The sequence below is a fragment of the Thunnus albacares genome, chromosome 15, assembly GCF_914725855.1.
Source record: "Thunnus albacares chromosome 15, fThuAlb1.1, whole genome shotgun sequence".
In the NCBI taxonomy this organism is placed as follows: Eukaryota; Metazoa; Chordata; class Actinopteri; order Scombriformes; family Scombridae; genus Thunnus; species Thunnus albacares.
The window spans coordinates 11,874,115-11,902,092 of record NC_058120.1 but is presented as its reverse complement, the minus strand read 5'-3'; the positions used below and the strand labels follow the sequence as shown (position 1 = coordinate 11,902,092).

The following is a 27,978-nucleotide window of genomic DNA, read 5'->3' as shown; positions in this document are numbered from 1 at the left end:
ATTATCCACTGGTTATGGTGTTGAAGTGCTACTTTTAATGCAACATGTCCAAATGAAAACTGTCTTCTCTTAACATCAATTTAGTATACTTACTGCCCTCTTGAGGCCATTTTTGTGAACGCAACGTGATGACGTTTCACCTGCGACGCAGCTCGAAACAGCCATGCGCGAGTTACAGATTGTTGTGGTCGTATGTTGCGTGCATGGCCGTATGTGTGTGATAAGTTAGTGAATACTGAGTAGTTGACCGCAGTGAACTCTATATCTGCTCAAGTTTGAGTTTACAAACAGACCGAGCAGCGGAGTGGGCGGCGGCGGACCAGCGTGCTGAGCAGACCGGATCCTTTTCCTCCTTCTCGCCTGACGCTGCTGTGAGCGTGACAGCAGAGGGGGACTGCCATGTAGAAGCCAGGCAGAAGAATGAGCAGTCAGCACACTCCAACAGATGGGACAGACGACTACGCAGTCCAGCAGGAAAATGAACTAGAGGCTCTGGCATCTATCTTTGGAGATGATTTCCAGGATCTCAGGAATAAGGATCCGTGGAAGGTAGCTGGGTGTTTTGTTAGCAGAGTGAGCTAATGATGGGTAACGGTAAAAGTTATCACTAATATTACCTGGAATAAGCCGAAGTGATCACCCCAACCAAATCGAGGAATGATCTGCTCTTTTCAGGTTAAAAGGCCTCCAGAGGTGCACCTCTGCCTGCGACCCAACGGGCTGAGCAATGGTCAGGAGTGCTACGCCACTGTGGACTTGCAGGTCAAATGCCCACCCACATACCCGGACGTGTGAGTACTTACCTGTGTTGTCACTGCATCTCTCAAGCATGAAGATAATAATAGTGAACTTTATTTATACAACACTTTTCAAAACGAAGTTACAAAGTGCTTCACATGGTTAACACATTTAAAGGCCCCCTCCACTCGAAAATATCTTTTTCTTCTTGTTCCTTCAGTTGGATGTTTGAGCTTCACAGTGCAGAATGATGTTTGTGCAGAGTTTGACACTGAAAGTCTGTTTTCACATTCATCTGCTGAAAGTGGAAAGTTTCTCTGTGCTCATTAAAAATCAGATTTTAAGGGGCGGGCCTACCATGGATGTATTAAGAGAACTGGATACAGTGTTGTTGGTGGGGCCAGTTCATTCCTATGAAAGTTGCTCAGTGTTGCAGGAAGCCAAAAAAGTTATTCCTCCGGGTATAAAATTACCTGGATCTTACGCACAGCTTCTGCATGATCTTCTGTGTTGTGGGGCCCATCGAGCAAGCGCACTAGTTTCCTTTAATCCTGCCTCCCAAATGCATGCGCACCAGAGACTTCTGCTGGCCGAGCTGGCTAACTTCTGGTTTAGCCCTCCGCTAACTTGAATTGGGATAAAATAATGCAATCATGCGGCTCTTCTAGACTTTCCAACTGTTATCGAACTGAATGGACCAAATTCTGATAGTGAAATGAGTCATTTTGCGCAGGTTGTGATGCTCAGAAAAATGTATCCACTGTTTTACAGCTGTTCATTTTCCCATGATTTTGTGCAGGAAAAATGCTTTTTAGGCCCCTGTTGGACCCAGAAGTTGTAATTACACGGTTTGGCCACAATGTCAAATTGGCTTCAAAGCCTGGTGCACTTCCTGGGGGCCTGGGGCCTATGAAAGTGATTTGTGACATCACAAGTAGTTTGGAGCCAATCCTGGTCCAGTATTCAATTTACACAACTGTGATGTGGACACTTGAAGCTTCCACTGCACAAACACTGAGAATGGACTTTACAGTGAAGGAGGAGACACCTTATGTGAAGTAGTAAACTTTTAAAATGAAATATATTTGCATATTCATAGACTCTGTATTGTTCCAAAAAGAGTCTTTTCATATGTTTTAATACATGTCTGGAGGTGATCTTTAAGTAAGTTAACAGTAGTAATAAAATAAATAAGACATGTTGGAAATAAAACAGTGTGGTAACAATTAAATAAAAGCCTTTCTATGAATGAGAATCTATGAATATGAAATCATTCACAGTTATAGTTTCCAGAGTTCACACTTACACCAGAAACATAAACCCCCTTTTTTTAAAACAACAACAACAACAACAACAACAAAACCCTTGTATATGTAAAACAGAGTTGTCTTGTGACATAAGACTTCAAAAGAATCTTTCAATAAAGTGTAATCTAATATAATAATCTAACCTAATCTACCAATTGGCAAAACCCATAAAAATGTCATGAGAAAAAGGAAAAGGTGATAAATATTTCAGACAGTCAAGTGTCTTAGAGTTGGGCTACTTTTCTGGTTGTGATTGAAATAAGTCTGTAGCGACAATAATTAACAACTGTCTGAAAGTACTGAAAGCTGGCATTGAATGTCTGGTCAGCCTCATAATGTTGTTTTCTTTCAACAACATGGTGGAATTTTTCCACCATTAGATTATTTTATGCAGGCAAAGTTCTTGTATAAATGATCCAGTCAAAAATGTACTTTTAATGGGTCCCAACTGCCCCAAACCTCCACCTGTCTTACTGTCAGTTAGCTGCATTTCCACTCTGTACCACCAAGCTCAGTAAGAACTCCATATCATATTACTTATATTACAAACATTGTTTAATTTTCAAGATTTTAGAGATTTGACTGAATTGTTCCCACAACAGTTTGTTCCCAAACTTTGGATCTAATATATAACCAGTAGCACATTTTGTACAACTTGCAGAAACACATTATATACAGTACAGTACAGCTTTAAGAAAATGAGTCAAGAATGCACAAAAGCTCTGTCACACAACTAAATGAATACTGAGATTTTTCAATTAAATGATTTTGTAATCTGTTTACAGCCTGAAAACGGTACATTCTGAATTATCCGCATGAGCCCACATGATTAGAAAATCACTGGAAAGATGTTTTGGCTTTTTAGGGCCCTAGGGACACTGCCCCACGTGCCTGATGGTAATCCAGGCACAATCAGTACAGAGATCCAGTGTGGAGCTCTAAATGTCACCTCAGTGTTTATTCGTGCTTGGTAACCTAATATCTTTGGGCACTGACAGGCCTCCAGAGCTGGAGCTGAAGAATGCCAAAGGTCTCTCAAACGAAAACCTCCAGAACCTTCGGAATGAACTCACCAAGCTGGCAGAGGTGCGGTGTGGAGAGGTGAGGGTGTACACACACACACACACACACACACATGCAAAGAAACACACACAACATTTTACACAGACTTCTGTTAACTTGCGCACATGCCTCTCCACCTAGGTGATGATTTACGAGCTAGCAGACCATATCCAGGGCTTCTTGAGTGAGCACAACAAGCCTCCGTCACGCTCTTTCCATGAGGAGATGCTGAAGAACCAGCGGAAACAACAGGAGAAACGAGACCTGGAGGAGCAGCAGAGGATGGACCAACGGCGCAAGCAGGAAGAGGAGATGGTTAGAAAGAGAGACAAAAAGCCATTCATTGGATTATCAGGGGCTGTTGTGTGGTTATGTAATTGTGATTTGGCAGGGCCTTCCACAATGAACAAATAACTTTCAATTTCCTCTTGTGGGAGCAATAAAATATCTTATCATCTAATTATTGAGTAATGGATTTATATATAGTCAAGTCACCAGACATTCTACAATTTAGTTTATCAAATCTCAAACAAAAATACAGATTAAAATACTTTTGTTACAAAGTGCTTTTTTCTCCAAGAACTAAGAGAGAGAGAAATGACTTATCTACTCGCCTAAATTTGTAAATACTGAGGATATGACAAATCATGTACCCTGTTCATTTTTCCTCAAATAACTGAACTACTGACGGCAGTTGTAGAAGAAAAAGATGACAGATATTTTCATCCTTGTAGGAAAAAGAAATCATGGCTGAAATCCAAAGAAGAGAGGAGGAGAAACGAGAGGAAAAGAGAAAAAAGGAAATCGCCAAACAGGTGCTTGAGCCACACTATTTCTACTCACCTCTATACAAAAGCAGTAAAACTTGCATAATGTATATTATATATACCATGCAGAAAAAAATTGTGTTGTAATGTACCTTTTGTGTGATGCTAATACTTGCAGGAGCGACTTGAGAGTATGGAGCAACCAATCTGTTCTAGCTCCGTGTTAGGAAAGAGCCCACCCAGCCCGGGTGTAGCTACACCTGAACCAACAGAAGCCAAGAAGGGAGTTGGTAACCGCCGTCGGACTACCTCGAATACACGCCACAGGTACACAACACACTGTTTCACTAACAGTAAGATGCCTCTCATGTTAAAGAGATGAAGTAATAATGCTTTCAGCGTTTTTTCTTTCACCAGACGAGACACGGTTAATGAAGACAATCAACGCTCACAAGAGATTCTTCACTTCAGCAGCAGCACTTTTGGAGAACTTGTTGTCCACAGAGGGAAAAGCTTAGGTGAGAATTTCTTGAGACAATGCTTGTTGGGTCCAAACTGGGCCTTAGTAAGCTGTATGTACATTTTTTGTCTGTGTTCATGATTCTGACAGGTGTAAGCGAGAAGCTCAGCCGCAATGTTTATTATGGATTTGAGGCAAACTCAGGAGAATTTGCTGTGATCTATGAGTGGTCGCTGCACTGGAACAAGAAGATGGGCAAGTTCTTCACCAGCCAGGAGAAAGGAAAGATTGAGAACTGTAAAAAGCAGGCAAGTAGAGAAGGAAGCAATTATTATTATTATTATTATTATTAAGACTTTATTTATTTATTTTAAAGAGCAGTAAATTCTGATTTCATACTTATGAAAGCCATGTCCAATATTCTTGGTTAAAAGTACTTCTTGCAATTGAATTCCTGTGTAGATCCATGGGGCAGAAAATGAGTTCAACTCCCTTTTGCGACTGGAGCACCCAAACTTGGTGCATTACACGGCACTGAGTTCCAATGAGAAGGAGGACTGCCTTGTGGTTAACTTGCTGGTGGAACATGTGGCCGGGATCAATTTGAACCAAAGCCTAATCAGCCACACTGCTGTCCCTTTGGATAAACTCTGCCATTACACGGCGCAGCTTCTGGCTGTTCTTGACTACCTTCACTCCAACTCCGTGGTCCACAAACAGCTGAGTGCCTCCAGCGTGCTGGTGGACTCCGAGGGGAACGTTCGTCTGACTGATTACAGCTTGTCAAAGAGATTTGCTGATATCTGCAAAGAAGACATTTTTGAGCAGGCCCACGTGCGTTTCTCTGAGGATACTCTGATGCCAACCAAAACGGGCAAAAAAGGGGACGTTTGGAACCTGGGGCTGATGCTGCTGGCTCTCAGTCAGGGCAATGAGGTGAAGGAGTATCCAGTGACGGTGCCAACAAGCCTGCCTGCTGACTTCCAGGACTTTCTCCACAAGTATGTATGAATTTATACGTCACAAGCTACTTACAGGACCATACCAATGTTTTCACACATATCACTACAAATCATGTATACTTTAACAATGATCATTTTCCTAAAATATGGAGTGTTTTAGATGTTCGTTTTACGGAATGTTTCTGGTATTCTGGCATTGGTTTCTTTTAATTTCACTACATTCTAAAAAATAGATTTTTAAAGATTTGACGCGGACATCACTGCTGCTTGACAAAGTTATGTTGTTACATAGTAATGTAAGTGTATGTGCAGATGTGAAGTTCATTGAAAAACAGGAAACTCAAGTGAGTTTCATATATCTCCAAACAGATTTTTATACTGTACAGAAATGAATGAAAACCATTGACTGCCTGGAAAGAAAAAAAACACATTCAAAACTCTAGAACACTATGCCTTGGAAAGTGGTTGGCAGTAATGTCAAGTCAAGTCAGTTTTATTTATTTATTGCCAAATCACAACAGAAGTTATCGCAGGGCACTTTTCACATACAGGAGGTCTAGACCGTACTCTTTAATTTACAGAGACCCAACATTCCCCCATGAGCAAGCACTTTGCAACAGCAGCAAGGAAAAACTTTGTTTAGTGGGAAGAGACTTCGAACAGAACTGGGCTCCCGGTGAACAGCCATCTGTCTTGACCAGGTTGAGAGAGGGGGAAGAGGGGAGAGAGATACAGAGAAGCACAGCAACAACAATAATAACAATAACAACAATAATAATAATAGAAATATGACTAATATTAGAGGTAGCAGTGGGCAAAAATGAGTAAAGATAGCAGCAGTGGTGGGCGTCAAGCTGGGCAGCAGTCGGTCTGCAGCTGAAATTCTCCTGCGAGATGAGAAATATCAAAACTACGGGGAGGATGCCATGTTAGTAACATGTATTAATGGTACATGAATGTGTACAGATGGAGAGGGGGAAGAGGAGAGAGGAGCTCAGTGCATCATGGGAAGTCCCCCAGCAGTCTAGGCCTATAGTAGCATAACTAGATGTTGGTTCAACGCCTGCCTGGGCCGGCCCTAACTGTAAGCTTTATTAAAAAGGAACATTTTTAGTCCACTCTTAAACTTAGAGAGGGTGTCTGCCTCCCGGACCCAAACTGGAAGATGGTTCCACAGGAGAGGAGCCTGATAGCTTAAGGCTCTGCCTCCCATTCTACTTTTAGAGACGCTAGGAACCACAAGTAAGCCTGCATTCTGGGAGCACAGTGTTCTAATTGGGTAATAGGGTTCTCTGAGCTCTTCAAGATATGATGGTGCCTGATCATATATAGGTGAGGAGAAGGATTTTAAATTCTATTCTGATTTTCACAGGGAGCCAGTGCAGGGAAGCTAAAAAGAAATATCATCTCTTTTTCTATTTTTTGTCAGTACATGTGTAGCAGCATTCTGGAACAGCTGGAGAGTCTTTAGAGACTTGTTGGGGCAGCCTGATAAGGAATTGCAATAATCCAGTGTACAAGTAGCAAATGGGTGGACTAGCATCTTTTTGAGACAGGATTTGCCTGATTTTTGCAATGTTACGTAGATAAAAAAAGCAATCCTTGAAATTTATTTTATGTGGGAGTTGAAGGACATATCCTGATCAAAGGTAACTCCCACATTCCTTACGGTGGTGCTGGAGGCCAGGGTAATTCCATCTAGAGTAGCTATATCATTAGATGATGTGTTTCTAAGGTGTTTAGGGCCAAGCACAATAACTTCAGTTTTGTCTGAGTTTAGTAGCAGAAGATTGCAGGTCATCCAGGTCTTTATGTCCTTAGTTTGGTTAACCGATTGGTTTCATCTGGCTGCATCAATAAATATAATTGGGTGTTGTCTGCATAACAGTGAAAATATGGAGTGTTTCCTAGTAATATTGCCTAAAGGAAGCATATATAAGGTGAATACTATTGGTCCAAGCACAGAACCTCGTGGAACTCCATGTCTAACTTTTGTGTGCATGGAGGATTCATTGTTAACATGTACAAACTGAAATTGATCTGATAAATAGGACTTAAACCATAGACTGTATGTAGATAAAAATAATGGATGTAGCCATCGTGACGTTACCTATTGGTTTGTGGATTTATATTTTGAAGCCTCATGTTTGGCATATTTGGATGAGAGAGTGGAGCTAACCCTAATGCTAGCTGCTAGCATGGTTAGCATGGTGCATTTGCAGTCTATGGTCAATTGTGATAATGCTAATGCTAAATTGTGCTAGTGAAAAACAGGCTTAAAACCATTAAAACAAAATGTACTTACTGGAAAAACTGAACATTTGACTCCATAGAGGGTCATTTAGTACAACCAAATGCTGAACAAGACTTTTTTAGGAGACCAAAATGTTACTATTAACTTTCATGAACTTAAAACACACTGAAATAGCGGCGACTAGAGCTACACCTGTACTCTGTGAATCTGGTGTTCCGCCATGTTTACATTACCTAACCAATGTTGTTGCCATGGTAGCAACTTGTCAATCACAATGTAGCCAAGCCCTAAAGCATACCCTGCTTTATCGTCAAATTTAAATTAAATGGGACCATAATTTACAAAATGAACATTATGCTGTATTGAAGAAGACTTGAAACTAGCGATTGAGAACATAAACTCATTGTGAAACTTTATTGAGGTAATAAATCAAGTGAGAAGTAGGGTCATTTCCCCATAGACTTCTATACAATTGGACTTCTTTTTGGAGCCAGTGTAGTCACCCCCCTGATGACCAGGCAGGTTTAAGGCACTTGTGCATTGGCTTCCCTTTTCAGACCCGGAACTACCCGCTGACTCAAACCAGCTTAATGCAGTTCCTTTAATGCCAATTAAATGTTCCAGTCTCTGTAATAGGATGTGATGATCAGTTGTGTCGAATGCAGCACAAAGATCTAGCAAGACAAGTACAGAGAGAAGTCCTTTGTCTGATGCAGTTAGGAGGTCATTTGTAACCTTCACCAGTGCTGTCTCTGTGCTGTGATGCGCTCTAAATCCTGACTGGAAATCCTCAAATGAACTATTGTTATGTAGAAAGTCACACAACTGATTGGCGACTGTTTTCTCAAGGATCTTAGAGAGAAAGGGAAGGTTAGATATAGGTCTATAGTTGGCTAAAACGCCTGAATTAGGCTTTTTAAGAAGAGGTTTAATTACAGCTACTTTAAAGGACTCTGATACATAGCCTGTTACTAAAGACAGATTGATCATATTCAATAAAGAAGTGCTAACTAATGTTAAGCATATGTGCTTTGTAGTAAATTGGCTAAACATGCAAAAACACTGGTGGTTCCTTTAGGACATGATGTTTTATAGGCTGTCTGCTTGTATTTCTGACAGTTTTAAATGATTTGGCAGTGCAGTAAATGTGGTTGTCAGATTAAGTTGTTAATATACATGAACTCCATTCTAACAAAGATTTCCAACTAACTACATTGGTGGGTAAATATCGATTATTCAGACCTTTTCTTTGCTCTCTATAAGTCTGCTTTTTGTTGTCAGCAGACCACTAGCACAATGTCGATTTACACAATAGACTAGATTGTTCTAGCTCATTGTCAGAGATTAATCTACAGTGGAACCATCTGTTGTGTGTTGTGTGTTGTAGGTGTGTATGCCTGAATGATGTTGAACGCTGGACAACACAGCAGCTCTTGGACCACTCCTTCCTCAAGCCTCCATCACCTAAAAACCTGCCACAGTACCCGGATGCCAGCCCAGAAGGTGATACACACCTACATACAGTATACCATATATAAATGAAGGTGGACAAAATATTAGAAACACCTTTGAAAATCCAGCACAGCAAAACCACTGATAGATCCCCTCCAGACATGTTTTAAGATGTATATAAAATACTCTACTTTCAATAGTAATTTGTGACTGATATGGTTATTACACAAAAAAGTTAAACTATCTTAAATTATCTCTAAAATGACATCTGTTCCTTTTCCCACATTAAAAAATCCAGAATCTAGAAATATGCAAATAATGTTCATTTCGGAGGTTGAACTGGTGGAGACGAGATGTCTCCTACTTCACTGTAAAGTTTGTTCTCAGAGTTTGTGCAATGGAGGCTTCAAGTTTCCACATCACACTTCTGTAAGTAACATATTGGACCAGAATTGGCTTCCAGACTATTTGTGATGTCACAAATCATGCTCGTAGGCCTACGCTGCTTAAAATCGGATTTTTAGGGAGCACAGAGAAAATTTCCACTATCAGCAGATGAATGTGAAAACAGTCTTCTAGTATCAAACTCTGTACATACATCATTCTGCACAGAGAAGCTCAAACATCCAACTGTAGGAACAAGAAGAAAAACACATTTTTGAGTGGAGGGGGACTTAAAGTACTCTACATATCCTATAATTGAGTCATCAAACTAAGATGTGAGGTAGAGGTTTCTACAAAAACATCTTTCTATTAATCATTTGATGTTCAAAATGTCAAAAAAATATCTATATTTCACAATTTCTCGGAGTCCAAGGTGATGTCTTTAAATTGCTTATTAAGCCCAAACAACTGTCCAAAATCTGAAGATATGCAATTAACAATCATATAAAAGTACATAGACAATTACAGTGAAGGAGATGGTACCATCCCCAAATCTGTAATGTCATATTGTTCTACAAAGCAGTGAGAAAATAGATAAATGAGAGAGATCTTATGAGATGTTCCAGGTAAAAATCCCCTCTAAGCCAGTCCACAGTAGCGTCTCATACTTTTTGTCCTCTCTCAGATCTTGCTGAGGATTTTGCATCTTCGGTCATCCCAAGAAGCCACATCCTAAGTGCTCCGTTCAGCTCCGGGGTGCAGAGACAGTTTTCTCGCTACTTAGATGAGTTTGAGGAACTCCAGCTTCTGGGGAAAGGAGCCTTTGGTGCTGTGATTAAGGTATGCATTGTATTTGTGTTTTTTTTTTTAACACATAGAAATCACAACCTAGCTCCTTGTGCTTGTATGTCTCTTACACGTTTCCCTCTCTTTCATCTCCAGGTTCAGAACAAACTAGATGGTTGCTACTATGCTGTGAAGCGCATCCAGGTCAACCCAGCCAGTAAGCAGTTCAGACGGATCAAAGGCGAGGTGACACTGCTCTCGCGCCTCAACCATGAGAATATCGTGCGCTACTATAACGCGTGGATCGAGCGCAATGAGATCTCCTCTGCAGGGGTGCTCAGCAATACAGACAGCTCAGAGACTCAAAGCACAGCCGACAAGCCGCCTCGGGGCAGAGATCCTCCTCAGCGCCTCAACGAACTGGGCCTCCTCGACAACGTGGAGGCCATGGCGCCGCCTCCGGCCCTGTCTAGCTCAGTGGAATGGTCCACCTCCATTGAGAGGTCCTCCAGCGCCAAGTGTAGTGGACACCAATCAAGTGATGATGAGGACGATGATGAGGATGATGATGATGATGAAGAAGATGTGTTTGGTGCCTCTTTTCTGTAAGTCTTTTTTTAATGTGCAGTAACTCAAGTAAGACTGCACAAACTCTTGATACGTGACACTTTTTTTTGTCATTCAGGCCATCAGATAGTGACTCGAGGAGTGACATCATCTTTGACAATGGCGATGAAAGCATAGAAGAGATGTCACAGGTTTGAATATTTCTGCTTCATTATTTGTCCAATTGTTTGTTAGTGTCTGGCTCAGTGTATCAAATGACTTGTGTGTCTTTCCGCAGGTTGAGCCTATCAAAAGGCCGGTGACGGACACAACAGAGAGCACAGACTCAGAACGACCAATCCTCATAGCACATTACTTGTACATACAAGTAAGCTTCATCTTCATCTCAATCCCCCATTTGTACCACTAGAGGTCACTGCCTTTCGTCTAACACATTTACTGTTCCTGACAGATGGAATACTGTGAAAAGAGCACTTTAAGAGACACAATAGACCATGGCCTGCATCAGGACCAGAATCGATTATGGAGGCTCTTCAGGGAAATCCTAGACGGCCTTGCTTACATCCACGAGCAGGTGTTTATCTGTCTGTTTATGTATTTCAGTTTCCACCCTCCTTTAAAAAAAAAAAACCCATCTGTTACTGAAATATCCCAGAACAGCAAGGATCACCAGTTTTAGCCATGTTTTATTCATGCTTCAATTTCTATTGCTTTTTGTATAGCATAGCAGTAACATTAATGGGAATGAGGCCATGTTTTCAATCACCCATAACTGAGCAGATGCCTCCTCCTCTCCTTTAGGGGATGATTCACAGGGACTTGAAGCCTGTCAACATTTTCCTCGACTCACAGGACCATGTGAAGATTGGAGACTTTGGCTTGGCTACAGACCATCCTGCTAATGTGGTATGCATTACTGTCAGCAAGCAGTTAACTGCTTCACCCTGCTGGCAGGCTGCTTGTGGTGTGGTGTTAATGTAAAGGATTTTATGTGAAGTATTGAAACTGCGTAGCTGTGTCTTATTTCTTTGCTTAATAGTTGTTCAACTGTAGCTTTTGCAGCTACATAAAGATGTATGAAGCCAGTAATCAAGATATTATGAATCTGTGAACAAACTGTTCTCAGGCTGCAGGTAAATTTGAAGTGGAGGAGAGCGTCCCTGGAGCGATTCCCAAACTGGACCCAACAGGTGCAGAGAGTTAAAATATATTCACACTGTGTAACTCTGTTTTTTCGAATATTCATGCACCTCCCTGACACGTTGTGTTCTTTTCCATCCCTGTCAATGCCAGGTAACATGACGGGCATGGTTGGTACTGCCCTCTATGTCAGTCCAGAAGTTCAAGGAAATACCAAAGCCTCCTACAACCAAGTAAGATTTCAGTTTTTTTCTACTCTGCCTCACTTGTTATCCATAGAGTTATCTGGCCAAATATTATTAAACCTTGTGCAGTTGACTCTGTGTGACTTTTGTTTGAAGTTTGAATTCTTGGGTGAGTTTTTTTAGTGCCTCATATTCATCGTTCTCCTTGGTCTGTCCTCAGAAAGTTGACCTGTTTAGTCTGGGCATCATCTTGTTTGAGATGTCCTACCGGCCGATGACCACCGGGTCCGAGCGCATCTCTGTCCTAGGCCAGCTACGTGTGGTATGTCCATGTTCAGGACTGGGAGTAAACATGTTAAGTAGTTTTGGTTGTGAGGGGCTTTAAAACTAGTTTGTTACTTACCTCATTTCACGCTGCAGGAGCCCATCTGCTTCCCTGAGGACTTTACTGCGTATGAGCAAGGAACACAGGTAAGGACGACTGTAGCAAAGCATTTGCTGTCAACGTTCTTCCTTCTTGTTATAAATCCACAATCTAACAATAAAAAACCTGATAAATTGTCTTTTCTTTGTGTCTGTTACTCATTTCAGAGGAAGGTGATAGAGTGGCTGCTGATTCATGACCCTGCCCTGCGGCCCACTGCCCAGGAGCTGCTGAAGAGTGAACTGCTGCCTCCACCCCAGATGGAGGAGTCAGAGCTGCATGAGGTGCTGCAGCACACCATGGCCAATATCAACGGCAAGGCTTACCGCACCATGGTGGGCCAGCTGTTTGCTCAGAACACTACACCGGTCATAGATTTCACCTACGACATAGACCTACACAAGGTAGGGCTTCTGCTTGCTTGCTTCTGCTATACTTGTATACTATATCAGACCCAAAACCAGAAGCCATGGTCAGGTGATTGTCCTTTAAAATGTAGGGTTACACTTGAATTTGACTGGAATTTAATTTATTAAATGTGCTTTTGATGTTACAAACACAGGTGAGAGCCCGCCACAGCAATATCTTCTTCATTTGTTCTGATGAGAAAAGTATGGTGCACCCCAAGAACATGAGAGCACAAGAAAAATAAATGAATTCTTGTTAAAACGCAAACTCAACATGTTTTGTGAGGCTCAATAATCTCAATTCTATCGTCGATTGGGTACCAATCTTAGAAAATCATTCTCCTCTCTACCTTTAGATGTCACTGCAGACATATAATTGGCGGCACCAACCCCTCTGTTTCTTATGGGCTACTTCACTCATCTGGTCTATGTAGAGCGGCAGAAGGCCTGAGGGTGCTTAACCGGTGTCTCCTGATCCCTAACAGAGGTTGTTTGTTTGGTCTCCCTCCAGGGCAGCTTCAGCTTCAGCAGTGCCAAATTGCAGCAGCATGTGTATGAAACAATCACCAGGATCTTCAAGAAGCATGGTGAGTACACTACGCTTGTTTATTGCGTGTGCACGTGACTCTTCACTGCATCCCACTTGGTCTTCTGACACGCCGCAAGACCGTTTTAAGGGACCCCAACATCTGCTTCAGTGAGCGGCTGCTAAACAATAAGTTCACTGTTGGGGAGGCACAGACTCAGTGCAGGTGCTTGTGTTATTTTTGTACACACTGCTGATGATATCCAGCTGTACTTATTTGGTTATACTCAGTTTGTATCTGCTCACATGCATCAGTTCTTTCAGGGTGAGGGTTATGTTATCTTATGCAGATGTTATACATGATGTTTGTCATCAGGTGCGGTGCGATTCCAGACACCGCTGCTCCTTCCCAGAAACAGGAAGCTGTATGAGGGCAGCGAGCCGGCCTGCTTCATGGATCACAGCGGAATGTTGGTTACACTGCCCTTTGACCTTCGCGTGAGCACAGCACACGCACACACATAACACATATGGGTGTGCATGTCCGCACTTGCACACCAACACTAATTATACAACTATTTGCATCAGCACACGCAAACACACACATAGTGTGAGGCTGCAATCAGCAGCCGCCTTAAGATCCTGCTACCTCAGGAAACCCTGAGGACTAAATGGTTGTTTCTACACTGTGATTGATTACAGGCTGGTATGCACTGACTTCACTATCATTATACAAGTGCACCCAATGTCTCAACTCTCTCTTCACTTTAGATGGCGTTCGCAAGATTTGTGGCTCGCAGTAATATAACACATCTGAAGAGGTAAAGTTGAAAGATTTAACACATCTTTACACCAGTAATCCTTTGTAAATTATACACCAGTAATAATAATGATCATTGTAAGTACAAAATGGTTTTTCAAATTACCTTTCTGTGTGTTTTTCTTTTTACTTAAAAGACTTTTTCCATATGTAGGCTCAGTCATGAACTCGGTGATGAGCCACAGTGTTCCATCATTGTCTTCATGTTAGAGAAAGTTAAACAAGGAGTTCTCCTCGTTATGCAGGCTGGTCAAATTAGCTACAGTACTCATCACCTCTGTGCTGTTTTGACTATCTTGAACATAAACACTGTGAAGTAAATTTGCTACAGTTGTGTGAGTGTATTTAGGACCGTTTAGTACATACCAAGACCATCATGGTATGTACAGTCCTCTTTCTGAACCAGCAGAAAGATAAATTTTCTGTATCTCTTGAGAAAACTGACATTCATATTGACAATAAACACACACGAGCATTCCTGCTTGTACTCTCAAAGATGAGCGTATCTATGTCTCTCTTCATCTTTCCTAAGGTACAGCATCGAGCGTGTGTTTCGACCCAGGAAACTGGATCGCGCGCACCCAAGGGAGCTTCTGGAGTGCGCCTTTGACATCATCACACCCGTCACCAACAGTCTGCTCCCGGATGCTGAGACCATTTACACCATCTCTGAAATAGTCCAGGAATTCCCGGCACTTCAGGTTACACACATAAACTGCCTGTATTTTAAATAATCCACTGAAGTGACACATTCAGTCCGAACAGTCTGTTGATGGGCCGGAGGCCTCATTGTCCTTTTATTTTCCTCGGGATGCCGTCTTCACAACCTGTACTGATGTTGTTTTTCCCCTTTTACTTCCCACTCACATTCCTAACATACCAAAGTATGTGTAAGCCTGACAGATTTACATGGTATTTATTATTTACATAGTAAATCTGTTTTGTGCAGCTCTGTCCACTTCCTGTCCTCCCTCCCGGTACAGTCCATTTCCTGTCCACACATCCCTGTGCTGCGTCAGTCTCCAGTCGCAGCTCTCCTTGCATGTCGCATGAACCCAGTCAACTTAGGGTTTGGCCTGTGCCTGATCCCTCATAGATCCTGTTTCTGATCCTCTCCACCACCCAGCTCTTTGTGTGAAAGCTTTTAAGAATATGTGAGTCAGACAGAATGAGAGGGCAGCCGGACACAACAGTCATTATTCACTGAGGCACTCATTGTACAGTAGTGCTCTTGCTTTTGACTGTAATTGCAGCCCAGAGGGTTAAAGGTGTGTTTGCGTGTTTTTTTTTTGCGACCACAGGAAAGGAACTATAACATTTACCTGAACCACACCAGCTTGTTGAAGGCCATCCTGCTCCACAGCGGAGTCCCTGAGGACAAACTGAGCCAGGCCTCAAACATACTGTGCGACGCCATGGTCAGTGCAGGTCACATGTGCATCACAGATGTTATCCACATTGCGTGTCTGTTGCTGGTATATCCTGGTATGAATATATACAGAAGATTTATTCCCAAATATAGCAGAGATAACATTTGTATGGCCTTTTCTGGCTCTGTATTCTCCCCAGAGTGAAAAGCTGACCAAACGTGAGGTGGAGGCAAAGTTCTGCAATTTTTCACTGTCAACCAACAGTGTAAGTGTCCACTGGATGTATGAACCTTCTGTAAAAATAATCAGTCTTGCATCAGCAGCAGCAGCAGCACACTTGTACTCGCTTGTAAACATAAAGATCTCTCCTCTTTTGCATCCAGTTGCAGACATTATATAAGTACATAGAACAGAAAGGGGATCTGCAGGACTTGGCGCCACTGCTGACATCACTCACCAAACAGAAGACCGCCGTCACACAGCTGGCCAAGCAGGGTCTCAAGGACCTGGAGGAGCTGACGGTGCTGTTGCGCAGACTAGGAGTGAAACTGCAGGTGATTTGGATTCTCTAGAGCAATGATGATGTAGAGCTGTCAACATTTCCTCGTAAAATGAATGGTAAAAGTGGAGCATCTGTGCATGTTTTCCCCCTTTTTAATACAGATGTATCCTCTTTTTAGGTGGTGGTCAACTTAGGTTTAGTGTACAAGGTGCAGCACCACTCCGGGGTCATCTTTCAGTTTGTGGCCTTCATCAGGAAGCGCAAACGAACCGTACCGGATATCGTGGCCGCTGGAGGACGCTACGATCACTTGGTGGGTTTTACTGTAGAGCTTCATCCCTCTCATTCCACATATAAAAACCAATAAATAAACTGGTTGAAGTCATGAACAAAATCTGCAGCCGTTACTTTAAAAATGTGGGCACAAGATTTTCTTCCTCATATGCCAGTATGTGAACCACATTTTTTCCATCCCAAATCCAGCTCTCCTGTCTGTATTTCATTAATTCCATATGATGCATGGCTGGTGATGCAGTCATGGTACCTTTATGTAGTTTCTTCTCTGTGTTGCTAGATCTTGGATTTTCGAGGGCCAGCTTCCACAGTGCCAGTCCCCTCTGCAATTGGGGCCAGTGTGGCTCTGGACAAAGTCTGTGCTGCCATGGCCGGCATGGAGGAGCCAGTGAGATACACACACACACACACTGGGATCTGACATTCCTAATTATTGTAATGAAGGAGCAGCAGACAGACTTTCATATTTAATGATGCCTTATTACAGTAGTCAGCCGCCACACAGCCACTTTTAGAAACATGTTAATAACTATGATCACTGTGACTCTTGATGCTATGCAGTTATTTTTGGAGGTGCATTATTTCCTATATTTTAGATTCATAATGCAAAATGATGTGCCCAGAACACTTCATGTAAGTCTAAATATAGACAGAAGCCTTGAAATGATACATTAGGTGATTATTCAGTACAAGGGAAAAATTTATTTGCATCTCTTATTGTTCGACTAATGTTTTTTTCACATTGTTGCTGGGCAGAAATAGTCTGATCATCTCTGCTCTTTCTATCAGCCACCAGTGAGCTCCTGTGATGTGCTGGTGGTCCCAGTGGGGCATTCGTCAATGTCCAGGGCCATCACTGTCGTCCAGAAGCTGTGGAGCAACGGCGTCTCAGCAGACATTGCTTATGATGTCTCACAGGTCAGCAGCCTGCCTGATAGAGTTGCATTTATACCTGAATGTTTTTACTGTGGCCGGGGTTTAAGGATCACTTTTGAAATCTCAGAAACCAGTGGCTTGATCTAAAGGGGACATATCATGCTTTTTGTGTTTTTCTGTTATTTTTATACAGTTATGATGTCAGACTTCTATGTTGATCAAAGTGAAATGCTTCTTGAAAGTCAAAAGCTCAGGCTTCAGTTTGATCTGAATGCTCCATTTGCAAAGTTACCTCTACTTCCTCTTTGTGATGACATCAGATTGGTTGCACATGCCCACAAACGACCTGCTGTTCCATAGCCTGTGTCGCTATGTTGTTAATGTTGTCCACTCCCATATTTCGGATCAGATTCCGGCTCGAACATGTATGGATGCATTTGAGAAGTCTCCATTTCGAGTAAAGAAAGAGAAAAAGAAGTGAAATGCTACTACTACTGTTTGTTTACATAGCCTGAGGAACCACGAGAGACAAACGGCCTGTTTCAGACAGAGGCTGAGCCAGAATAAGATAAATAAGGAGTTTTGAACTGTGAATCATGCAAAGATATTCCAGTAAAACCCCAGAATACAAATATGAAACTGGAAATGTGTATAATATGTCACCTTTAAATTGGGTTTTCAGTTGTGATCTGGCAGTTGAAACAGAACATTAACTGTTGAAATTGGTTTTCAGTGGAAATTTGAGATTATACACATATGATCATACACACCTGCATGTTATAAATGACTGTCATGACTTTTTTTTTTTTTTTATATGTATGAAGTTCATCAAGAGAACCAAGTATGCCACAAAGGCTTGAAAGCATCTCATAAGTTTTTAATATTTTTGTCCAAGAACATAAATGGTGCTACATTTGTGGGTAACTAGGTCTTTATTTATATTCAATCTTGATTTTACCAGGCAGTTACACTGATTACAAAAAAAACCCCCTTCAAAGCCAAGAAAGCATCATTGCAAATGTAAAAAAAAAAAGCATAACAAGTACTCAGAAGAGTTAAGACCCAAGCCTAAATATATCTTAGCTAAAGGAAGCAGAGTCCACTCCTCAGTAAGTCACTCCCTTTCTGTTGCTTCCGGACCTAAGATAGGAAGAAATTTGAGAACAACACAGCACATGTAGAAGTTTAAGCAGGCCGATGAATTTATTTGAGTTTGTTTTCATCCACTGATCCGTTTTGGACTTCAACCCTCATGTTGTTGTGCGTCTAAACTCTCGACCACATTTGTTTGTAGATCCTTAAATAGACAAAGTGAATCAGCAATTGTGTAAAATGGGTGATTTCCTGTACTTCATGTCTTGTTGTAACCTCATCCGTCCTACAGAGGGCAACAACTGACTTACGTTCCTCCCCCACCCGTTTGGAAAATGCCCCTTATCTGTCAGTTACAGACTTATCATAACAGGATCAGAAATAGTAAACATCCCAGAGAATGAGCTGAGCTTTGTGGTGCTTATGAGAGAGGTTTACTCGACATATAGAGACGATACAATAGAGTCAATAGAGTCATCTGTTACACATGTTTCCAGTAGTTTTTTTGATAAGCTCTTGTTAGAGAAAACTGTAACTGTGATTGGACAACATCCAAGCTGAGACCTGTCCCCTCACAGTGAAGTTATTTATCTTCTGGTCCAAAACTCCTGATGTCATGCCTCTGTCACATTCTTCATGTTTATGTGACAAACCCATCTCAGCCCTGTGTTTGTGTTTTGGTGTAAACGCCCTCCCTGGCACAGCACTGTATCCACATTTTAATGCTCCTCGTGTTTTGTTTTTTTCTCCTTTATTGTTTATAACCTATTGTTATGTTTTAATGGTCTTCATTGTCTTTTGTACTAGCAGAGGAAATAGGTAATTGGCCATCTTTATTTCCCCTTAGAAGCAATTAGGAAAGTTTGGGTTTGGCTGGAAACAAGTGGAATACATTCCAAATTGTCAAGTGTGTTTGTGTGTGTTTTTGTTGATTATGTATGCGTGCCGATGCTCTGACAAGTGGCGAGATGCTGAGAAACACCTTATTCAGATCTTCTCACCCTTCGCTCTCCGTCACTAGACTTTTGTTAACACCTTTCACATGCTGGCCTCTTAACAGTCTAAATCTGCAGCTTTAATTCATCCTCAGGAGGAGACAGTTCCACTCTTTAAGCTTTTATTAGCCAAATATGGCAAACCCCTTCCACATGCGAAGGCATATGGCCCAGAGTTGCCCATCTGCCTCCAGGCGATTGCTTACCTTTGACTTGATTTGTTCTGTCAATGAGAAAGTTGCAAAAGAAGAGGAAGTTTGCATGATGGCGAGACAAAGTGACATACATACACACGCTTGCGGTACACTTAAGGGTTTGTTTGTTTGCAACAGTGTTAGCTCAATGAAACTAAATTGGGTTGACACACACACATATGCATATATACACGCTATCATGGTTGAATGCAGTACCTGAATACACATAGGTTTCAGTCATAAGTGCCGGCGTAGCGCACACTCTTCTCGTTCCAAGCAAAACTCCACTTAAACTGACTGACTGCTGCTGCAGAGGAATTCTTGCGGTCACGAATCTAGTGTTGCCCCAGAATGAGCCACATAGTTTCAGCAACCACATCAGTCACAGTGTGAACTGGGTAACTGTAACGTTTTAATTACGAAATTCCTGTAATGTTGTCAAATTTGGCTAGTGATTCTTTTAGTAAGTAATTGATATAAACATCCTGAAACCCCACCGCTGAAATCTGTGGAAAGTTCACCATCAATCCAGTGCAACAGAGACCTAGCAGTCAGCGGTTCATGTGTGTCGCATGTTCTGAAAATGAGTGTTTGTAGTTGTAGTCATTTTTTTAATGGATGCCTAGTTCAACTTACTTAAACTACCAGTCAAAGTGTATCTGAGTAATTTAGCTTTTTGTCATTCCAGTCTCAGGAGACGTTGTTGGACCACTGCAGGTTGGCCGGCATCACCTGCATGGCCCTGGTATCTGACAAGGAGGGCAACTATGTGAAGGTAACCCAGCCTTACAGTGCAGCAAAGCAAAGTATTGTGCAGCATATATCTGAAATCCAATTTACATACACTTGGCCTAGACCATATTTTACAACAAATAACACTGGGGAGTAGCAATGGAGATCACAGCGTGTTCCAAACTGTTTTGATTAGAAGGAATTATGGGAAGGTTTTATATAGCAGCACATGTTTAAGTCATTCTCTGACTTTCAGGTTAAATCCTTTGAGAAGGATAGACAGTCCGAGAAACGGATTCCAGAGACGGACTTGGTGGACCACATCATTCAGAAATGTCGGACCAAATTTGAGGAAAGAAACATCAGGTAAAGAAATTTTGGTTTAATGTGCCTCTCAGATGTCCGTTAACGATGTGAAGTGGTTGTTATTACAAAGTTATCCTTGTGCCCCTGCAGGGAAATATCTGAAACCATGTCTCTTCAGAACCCCAAAGGATCACTGCTCAACACCACAGGTACTGTGTTCAGTCCAGTCTGATGACCTATGTACAGTGTATACTGTCTGTTTGTAAGTCTCACCGCATTAAACAGTTGCACCTCTGTTTTCATACAGTTGTGCTTTGACTCCACCAAGGCATATGCAGTAAAACTGTTCAATTATGAGACATAATCTTGTGATAGAATCTGCAAAGTGTGACTGATCCTAGTGTTACATGGCATTTAACTGATTTGTTATCCAGAGTGATGTACAATTAGTGCAACAGAATAATCATCTCAAGTGTTAAATTTCACACCACTTCTGGCACACACACACACAGAGGGAGCCAACAAACCGCTCTAATTAAACTGAATGACAGTTCAGCGAGGGCACTTTTCACTGTCATCTCATGGGAATGTGCAAGTGTCACTTTGAGGTGTGATATGCTGTCGGACATTGGAAATGTAAAAAAGGCTCGTGGATAAAATGTGGAAATGGTCCTTTTATGTCTGCAGGCTCATCAGAGCAGCATGGGAGCAGCGGCACCATAAACATGAATGTGAATGTCATCAGCATGGAAAAGGTTTCTGCCAGCGCAAGACGACGCTATGAGACCCAGGTCAGTTTATTACACAGACAGTATACACACACACACACACACACATGCACACACAAATTGTAGAAAAAATTCTATCAATAAAAATTGTCTGTCTATTCAGGGTCAGTATTACAGGACTTAGAAATTGATGGTGACATCCTGCAGTTCTATGATAAACCGTGTTCATGCATTCGAAAGTCAAACAGGGTCACACCCAAGTCAATACCAGGTCTTAGCCCTTTTTAAACTATTGACCCAAACCAAAAGCAAACATGTTTCTTTCCCCCAGTGATTGTTTGCTGAAGTCGTCTCTACGTCACTGTCTTCTCTTGTAAATGCCTGTAACTGTACAACAGGCTACTGGTCTGCTTATAAAACAATTGCATGTGGAGATTTTTTTTTTCTTCATTTTGATCATGGCAACAATTATTATTTTCTTCCAATCCTTTTCTTTATTTCTTTCACTCACTCACTCTCTCTCTCTCTCTCTCTCTCTCTCTCTCTCTCTCTCTCTGTCTTTCAGATCCAAACCAGATTACAGAATCTCGGCAGCAATTTGCAGAACAAGAGCAATGACATCGAGGTTCTGGCGGTAAGTAATTTGTTTGTTTACCCCTTCATCCCTCCTCCCAGATCTCACTCCCCCTTTTTCGCTCTCCCACCTTATCGCTTGAATTCATGTGTGAAATCGTGGAGCTAGTAAAGGCCTTCTGATAGCTAAAACAGTAAACATCACAGGGAGCAACCCTTTTATAGTGATTTGCCTTGTGCTAAAATCCCCTGCTGGAGGTACGATGGCTGTGAATCCATTCCAGCCGCTACAGAACAATGAACACTAAACAGAAGGCAGCCAGCGTGTCATTTCAGGGGATGTAAATGGCTTCCATATTGAGTTTATTTTTGGTTACGTTGTAGATTTATGGCCAGATATTCTCAAAGTAAATCACCCCTGCTTGTCCTATTTACCATGTCGCTGCATATTCCAAATACATTTGTCATTCCTGTTGGGGTCTGGATTGTATCAGCATCGCCAGAGTGAATACGACTTATTGAAACATAACATGCATAATCACCTTGATTCCGGTAAGCAGTTTTACAGGCCTGTAAGTCTTCGTCGTTGCATGTCAGCAGCCTTCTTGTCTATCAGTCAGACTACAGCTACTCATTTTCCAATGATAAACCCAGGAGGCCATTAGCTTCTTCCTGTGAAAGGGACATGGAGTGCTTTCAAGCCTGGTGAAAGTGGAATTCTTGGTAATTTTTCTGATGTTAAGAATTGGCTGGATTACCTTGTGTAAAAAATTATGTAACCTGTTGGACAGCAAGTGGAACAGTACATTTGATGATACTTTTTAGCTAGGTTATGACTGCTGTATTTTACAGCACAAAATGTGTAATACAGTACGTTATGAACAGTTTGTGAAGAATCTTTCTTGTCAGATCAAGGCCCCATTGTGTTTTTGTGTAACCCTGCTTTGTTTTTTTTTTATCCCCGCAGGTGGACCTGCAGAAGGAAACATTGATCAACTTCCTAACTCTGGAGGTTGGTTCCTTACTGGCTTTATCAAGAACATTGTAGAGTTAATAAGAGGCTACATCCTAGTGAAGGGCGCAAGGGAGGGAGGAGTGGAAAGAACGGCCAATAGAGGTCAATATCCCAGACAGGAAGAGGGGATCCCGTCTCCTTCCTCACAGTCCTGTCTGATGAGGCGTGGAGTGAGGGAACACCCCTGCTTTTTTCCACAGCCAGCGAGACTTGCTACAAGATTCTAACTTACACTCCTTTAATAGGGCTCACACATACAGAACGGCACGCACTAACGTTAACAAAACGCATACTTAAGAGGTGTTAATATTCACATTCCAAACTCCTGAGCGAAACTCGGCTCATAAAAACCCTTGTTCCCGAGAGCTGAGGTTTAAAAAAAAAAAAAAAAAAGTTTAATTGTATTGTGTTAAGAAATATGACGAGGGAAGAAAAATGCTCTTAACACCACTGTTATATAAGCAAAAGCCTCCACTACATAATTGAACGGGCCACCTATACAGCCAGCTCCTTGCAGCACATGTGTCAAAGAAAACACACTTAGTATATAAAACGCATGACAATACTCAGTGTCTAAGCCAGGCGAGCAGGAAAGGCCTGTTTTAAATATGGCAAATTACCCCGAGTCACACAAGGAACAAAGGAAATCTATAAACCCAGTGTAGCTTTTAAACGTCACTGCCCCGCTACACTTGACATGCAAAAATATACTCTTTAGTCTGAAGATGAAAAACCCCATTCATTCTTTCAAAAGGCCTTCTACTTTTTAATTCTGAAGAAAATAACAAGAAAACAGGCTCCACAATTTCTGACATGATAAAACTAAACTGCACCAGGCTTTGTTTGAAGTCCAGTACAGTATGTGGTCTATGTATTTGTAACATTTTGTCACGTCGCCTTGACTCTTTTCCCATCCTCTTGCTTTAACTTGCTCTTTATCTCTCTCCCCAGTTTGATTGTGAGGAGCAGTTCAACAGCAGTGTGAAGACTCTGCTGTCTCGTCTCCCCAAGCAACGCTACCTGAAGTCCATCTGCGATGAGATCCACCATTTCAAAATTGCAAAAAGGTGCATTGGGGTGTGTGATTGGGGGCTTTTCCACATGTTTCTGTAGCCCTAAACTGTTGAGTTTCTTTTGTTGTTGTTATCAAAGCAAAAAAAAATGTTTCATGCCAAGCCCAGCTAGCTATCATATATTGTTAATAGTCTAACAAAACTAAGGGTTGACAGCTGTGCTACAAGCTCTTTGAGACTGTATTTAGGCACAGTGGTGCTTTGAGCTGAATTCTAACATCAGTATGCTAACATGCTCACAGTGACAATGCTAACATGCTGCTGTTAAGCAGGTATAATGTTTATCGTGCCCATCATCTTAGTTTAGTGTGTTAGCTTGCTAACATTAGCAAATTACCACTAAATGTTAAGCACAGCTGAGGCTGTCACTAGTTTGGTGACTAACCTAAATTATTGGACAAATATAATAATATAATTTTGACTTGATGGTGGGCTTAGATGAAAAGTCTGAGGATCACCAAATTAATTACAATTAATCCTTAGGGGGGCATGAATGTCTGAACCACAATCCATCCAATAGTTGTGGAGACATCCTCATGGTGGCACTAGAGGAAAAGTCAGGGAATCACCAAAGTCGATTACTATTAATTGTCTTCATATCCTGAATGTCTGTTGGTAGATGCTGAGATATTTCACTGGATACGTGAAAACTTTGATGGTCTCATGGTGGCGCTGGTGGAAGAGTCAGGAGATCTTACAAAGTTACATTCTCTGGACACCATGGATATCTGTCCCAATAGCTGTCAAGACATTTCACTAAAAACTCAAAATGCCAACTTTATGATGGCGCTTCAGTGAATAGTCACTGGATCACCAGCAATTCCCTGGGAACCATGAATATGTACAAAATTTCATGGAAATCCATCTCTGGGTCTTTCAGACCAGAGTGGACTGGCTGATACTGCCATCTCTAAAGCCATGCCAACAGTGTGCCTAAAAACTGCAGTCAAATTTACTAAATAAACGTTTACAAGTGTCATTAATGACATGTTGAGTGCACTGGCAAAAATGTCAAGATGTAGTTTGTTGCTATGGTGACGATACAGTAGTATTTTTAACAATCAGAATTTTTAGTCAATTAGACCCGATGTATCATCCTGTCAATCAGCTGTCACAGTAAACAGCCTGATCACACCACTCTTCTCTCTAGCCTACCGGATTTTATGAAAGAAAGAAACTATTTGAATAAATAATACTTGAATTTTACAATTGAAAAGATTTTAGGGATGTAACAAAGATCTAAAAAAGTGGAAATCCAAAAGTGTATATCCGTGTCACTTCTAAAACAGTCAAAAATCTTTAGTTTTAAAAGACTCTTTTCACATGCACAGCTTTGTCTTTAGTGTCAACATGTTTTTTTATTGAACTTTTCCCCCTCAAAAGTAAAAAAACAACAGGAACTTGATACAGTACAGACATTTTCCGAACAAACAGTTGTAGACGCCTCATCTCAGCAGGAGCACTCGTGGAAGATGAGCCCCCCACGGCTTCACCTCTCTGCTCACTCCCACATGTTTCCATCCTCTATTGACTAGTAATTTTTATTAAAAATGAAACCTGAGGCAAACAGTGGAATACAATTAAGACCACTTAAATAACGGCAAAGAAGGCAGACTTCCTTTTACGGGCAGCTGCCACCCCAAAGCTTCCACCAAGCCCACACACTCCAGGTGTAACAGTGACAGTCAGTCCTTCAAAGGGAGCTATTAGACGGATAACTACTGCCTTGGAGAACATCAAATCCTCAGCTGATCCCATTTCCTGAGGTGAAATCTGGAGAAGGATTTGCCTTGTTTGGTCTTCTGATGTCTGGCTCTTAACACCCCAGTTGATTGACACTGAGACTGCAGCGCATGGGGCGGGTTAACTTCATCCATTACTGAGGTTGTGGATGAAGTGGTTATTATTCCCAAACTCCCCAGCAGAACATTTTTTCAAAGCCCAGGCTAAATCCTCCTGTTGTGACGCTAGTGAATACCCGTAGAGATCAGCTCTGTCAGGGATTCAGTGGATTTTCTCTTTCATGAATGAGATCGTAACAAAAAAAGAAAAAGAAAAAAATCAAAGCCACTCTTTCTGGCTTCCCGTCTGCCTCACCAGAGCAGTTGGTTTTAATTTCCTGTCTCTGCTGTGTGTTTGATTTGCCATTTAGGGGAAAAAGTCTTAACTGATAAATGAGCCTCACAGAGGCAACAATGAAAGTATTCAGGGGGTGTTTTTATGTTTGTTTTGTTGTTTTCATTGAATGTGAGGCACAAGCAGCTGAGGCCAGATGAGTGGGCTCATGCAGCAGTCAACTTGCTGCAGCACAACCATAAACTAAACTTTTCCCAAGGGCTTTGCAGTCACTGAGCTTTGCTTTCAGCCAAAACTTTCATTTTGGCTGAGTTTAAATCTCTGGTATTTCAACAGGACCTCTTAATCTAGAGAAATGTAAGATTTTGGAAACCCTCTCGGCTGAATTTCATTGTCCTGATTTTGATATGTCCTATTTGGATGTCCTCCATAACATTTTTTTGTTTTTAATATTCTTTGAAATCATATGATTGACAAATGTTGTCCTCTTACAGGGTGGCTGTGGTGGTCTTATACAGCTACAAGGACGACTACTACAAGATCCTTCTATGAAAACCAAGGTGTTCCACGGACCTTGGAAATATCCCGTTTTGCTTCAGGCTCAGTAAACTCTCAGATACTGTTTCCATCCTGGACTTAAGAATCTGCCTGAAGATTGACAGATTCATACCGTTTTTTGTTTAGAATGTGAACCCCAAAGACACAAGTCTTTTTCTTTACCATGTTTAATGGTAACTCAGCTCTTTTACCCAAACTCCATCATTTCCAGTGTTTTGTGGTCCCCCCTCAACAAAAGTAGGTTTGTTGGACTTCATTGCCTTAATAGAACTGTAGAATTTGAGAGAGAAAGGGCTTTTTATTGATAACTATGTGTCATGAATACAATAATGTTACATTTCTAACTATCAATGGGACAGAAAGTAGGAATAAATCACTTTTTCCCCACATGCTGTGATGTGTTTTAAGTGTAAGTGTGAACCCCCCCCCCCACCCGAGGACCCTGATGATTAACTATCTGGATATTGAATATCACCTCGTAAGCTAAAACTTACACAACTAAAACAACTCATTTGATGGATTCAGTCAGTTAAGTTTGAGACTGGTAAATTTTATAAATATCTTGAATGGAGCAAGTTTTGGCAGTCTGAAGTTTGTAATGCAGTTTTTGATGTATTAAGGCCTGGGAAACTGACCCTAATGTTTGCTTTATTGATCCTTCCGGAGAGGCTTCCTCACCTTGAAGTTTATGAGCAAGCTTTGACGGACAAGTCAAAACAACAGCACAGTCTGCACCGAGGATTATCCAGGTTTCCAGGTCTGGCTTGCATGACTTTGTGTTTTCCGGTGTTTTATTAGGCCTTTGGATAGATGAGAAAGTCTACTTGCTCTTCGCAAGTACTCAGATCTCAGAGAACCCCCCTCAGAAACAACCCACCACCACTAAACATCTGTTTGTGCTACCGAGATAAGAGAACAACCATGGTAAGCAAGAGAAAACAATCAGATTTAAAGGAACTAAGAGAAGACAAATCTCCCATTTGGAGCAGAAGTCAAAGACCAGATGTGCATGAGCTTGCAATTCTGCAAGTGAAGTAAAAACCACTAACAGATACCATCTTGGATGACATCACTCAACCTTAGGGGGTTGTTCCTCCAACCCACTTTAAGTATCATCAGTGCAGGCCACTTTGGTTCACACATTTATTTTTCAAAATAAGTGTAAATGTTACAGTTCATCATCTAGGAAACATATTTACAAGGTTTGCAACAGTGAAATAAATAAGGTTGTATAGAATATAGTAGATAGAAATGGTAAATGGTCTAAAATGTACAGCAGCTTTGGCTACCAAAGTTCATTTTTCAAAAACAAAAAACAAAACTCAAACTATAGTTTAGTATTAATAAATAAAG

At 41.5% G+C, this 27,978-nt stretch overlaps 1 protein-coding gene across 1 annotated transcript; it reads left to right on the top strand.

Moving 5' to 3' along the window:
• Positions 1–132: 132 nt before the first annotated feature.
• On the top strand, positions 133–27,012 carry eif2ak4 (eukaryotic translation initiation factor 2 alpha kinase 4). Its single transcript, XM_044375061.1, has 39 exons — positions 133–549; positions 676–791; positions 3,044–3,146; positions 3,249–3,422; positions 3,842–3,922; positions 4,053–4,201; positions 4,292–4,392; positions 4,485–4,642; positions 4,797–5,335; positions 8,938–9,053; positions 10,072–10,226; positions 10,329–10,777; positions 10,858–10,930; positions 11,017–11,106; positions 11,191–11,313; positions 11,541–11,645; positions 11,866–11,929; positions 12,033–12,112; positions 12,285–12,386; positions 12,485–12,535; positions 12,656–12,892; positions 13,407–13,482; positions 13,798–13,919; positions 14,193–14,242; positions 14,774–14,942; positions 15,543–15,659; positions 15,811–15,876; positions 15,995–16,165; positions 16,292–16,426; positions 16,688–16,795; positions 17,197–17,325; positions 20,253–20,339; positions 20,553–20,662; positions 20,753–20,811; positions 21,290–21,393; positions 21,896–21,964; positions 22,871–22,915; positions 23,870–23,985; positions 26,562–27,012. Exons 1-39 carry the CDS (start codon positions 421–423, stop codon positions 26,617–26,619), a joined length of 4,986 nt encoding a protein of 1,661 aa, XP_044230996.1. The 5' UTR covers positions 133–420; the 3' UTR covers positions 26,620–27,012.
• Positions 27,013–27,978: the final 966 nt, after the last annotated feature.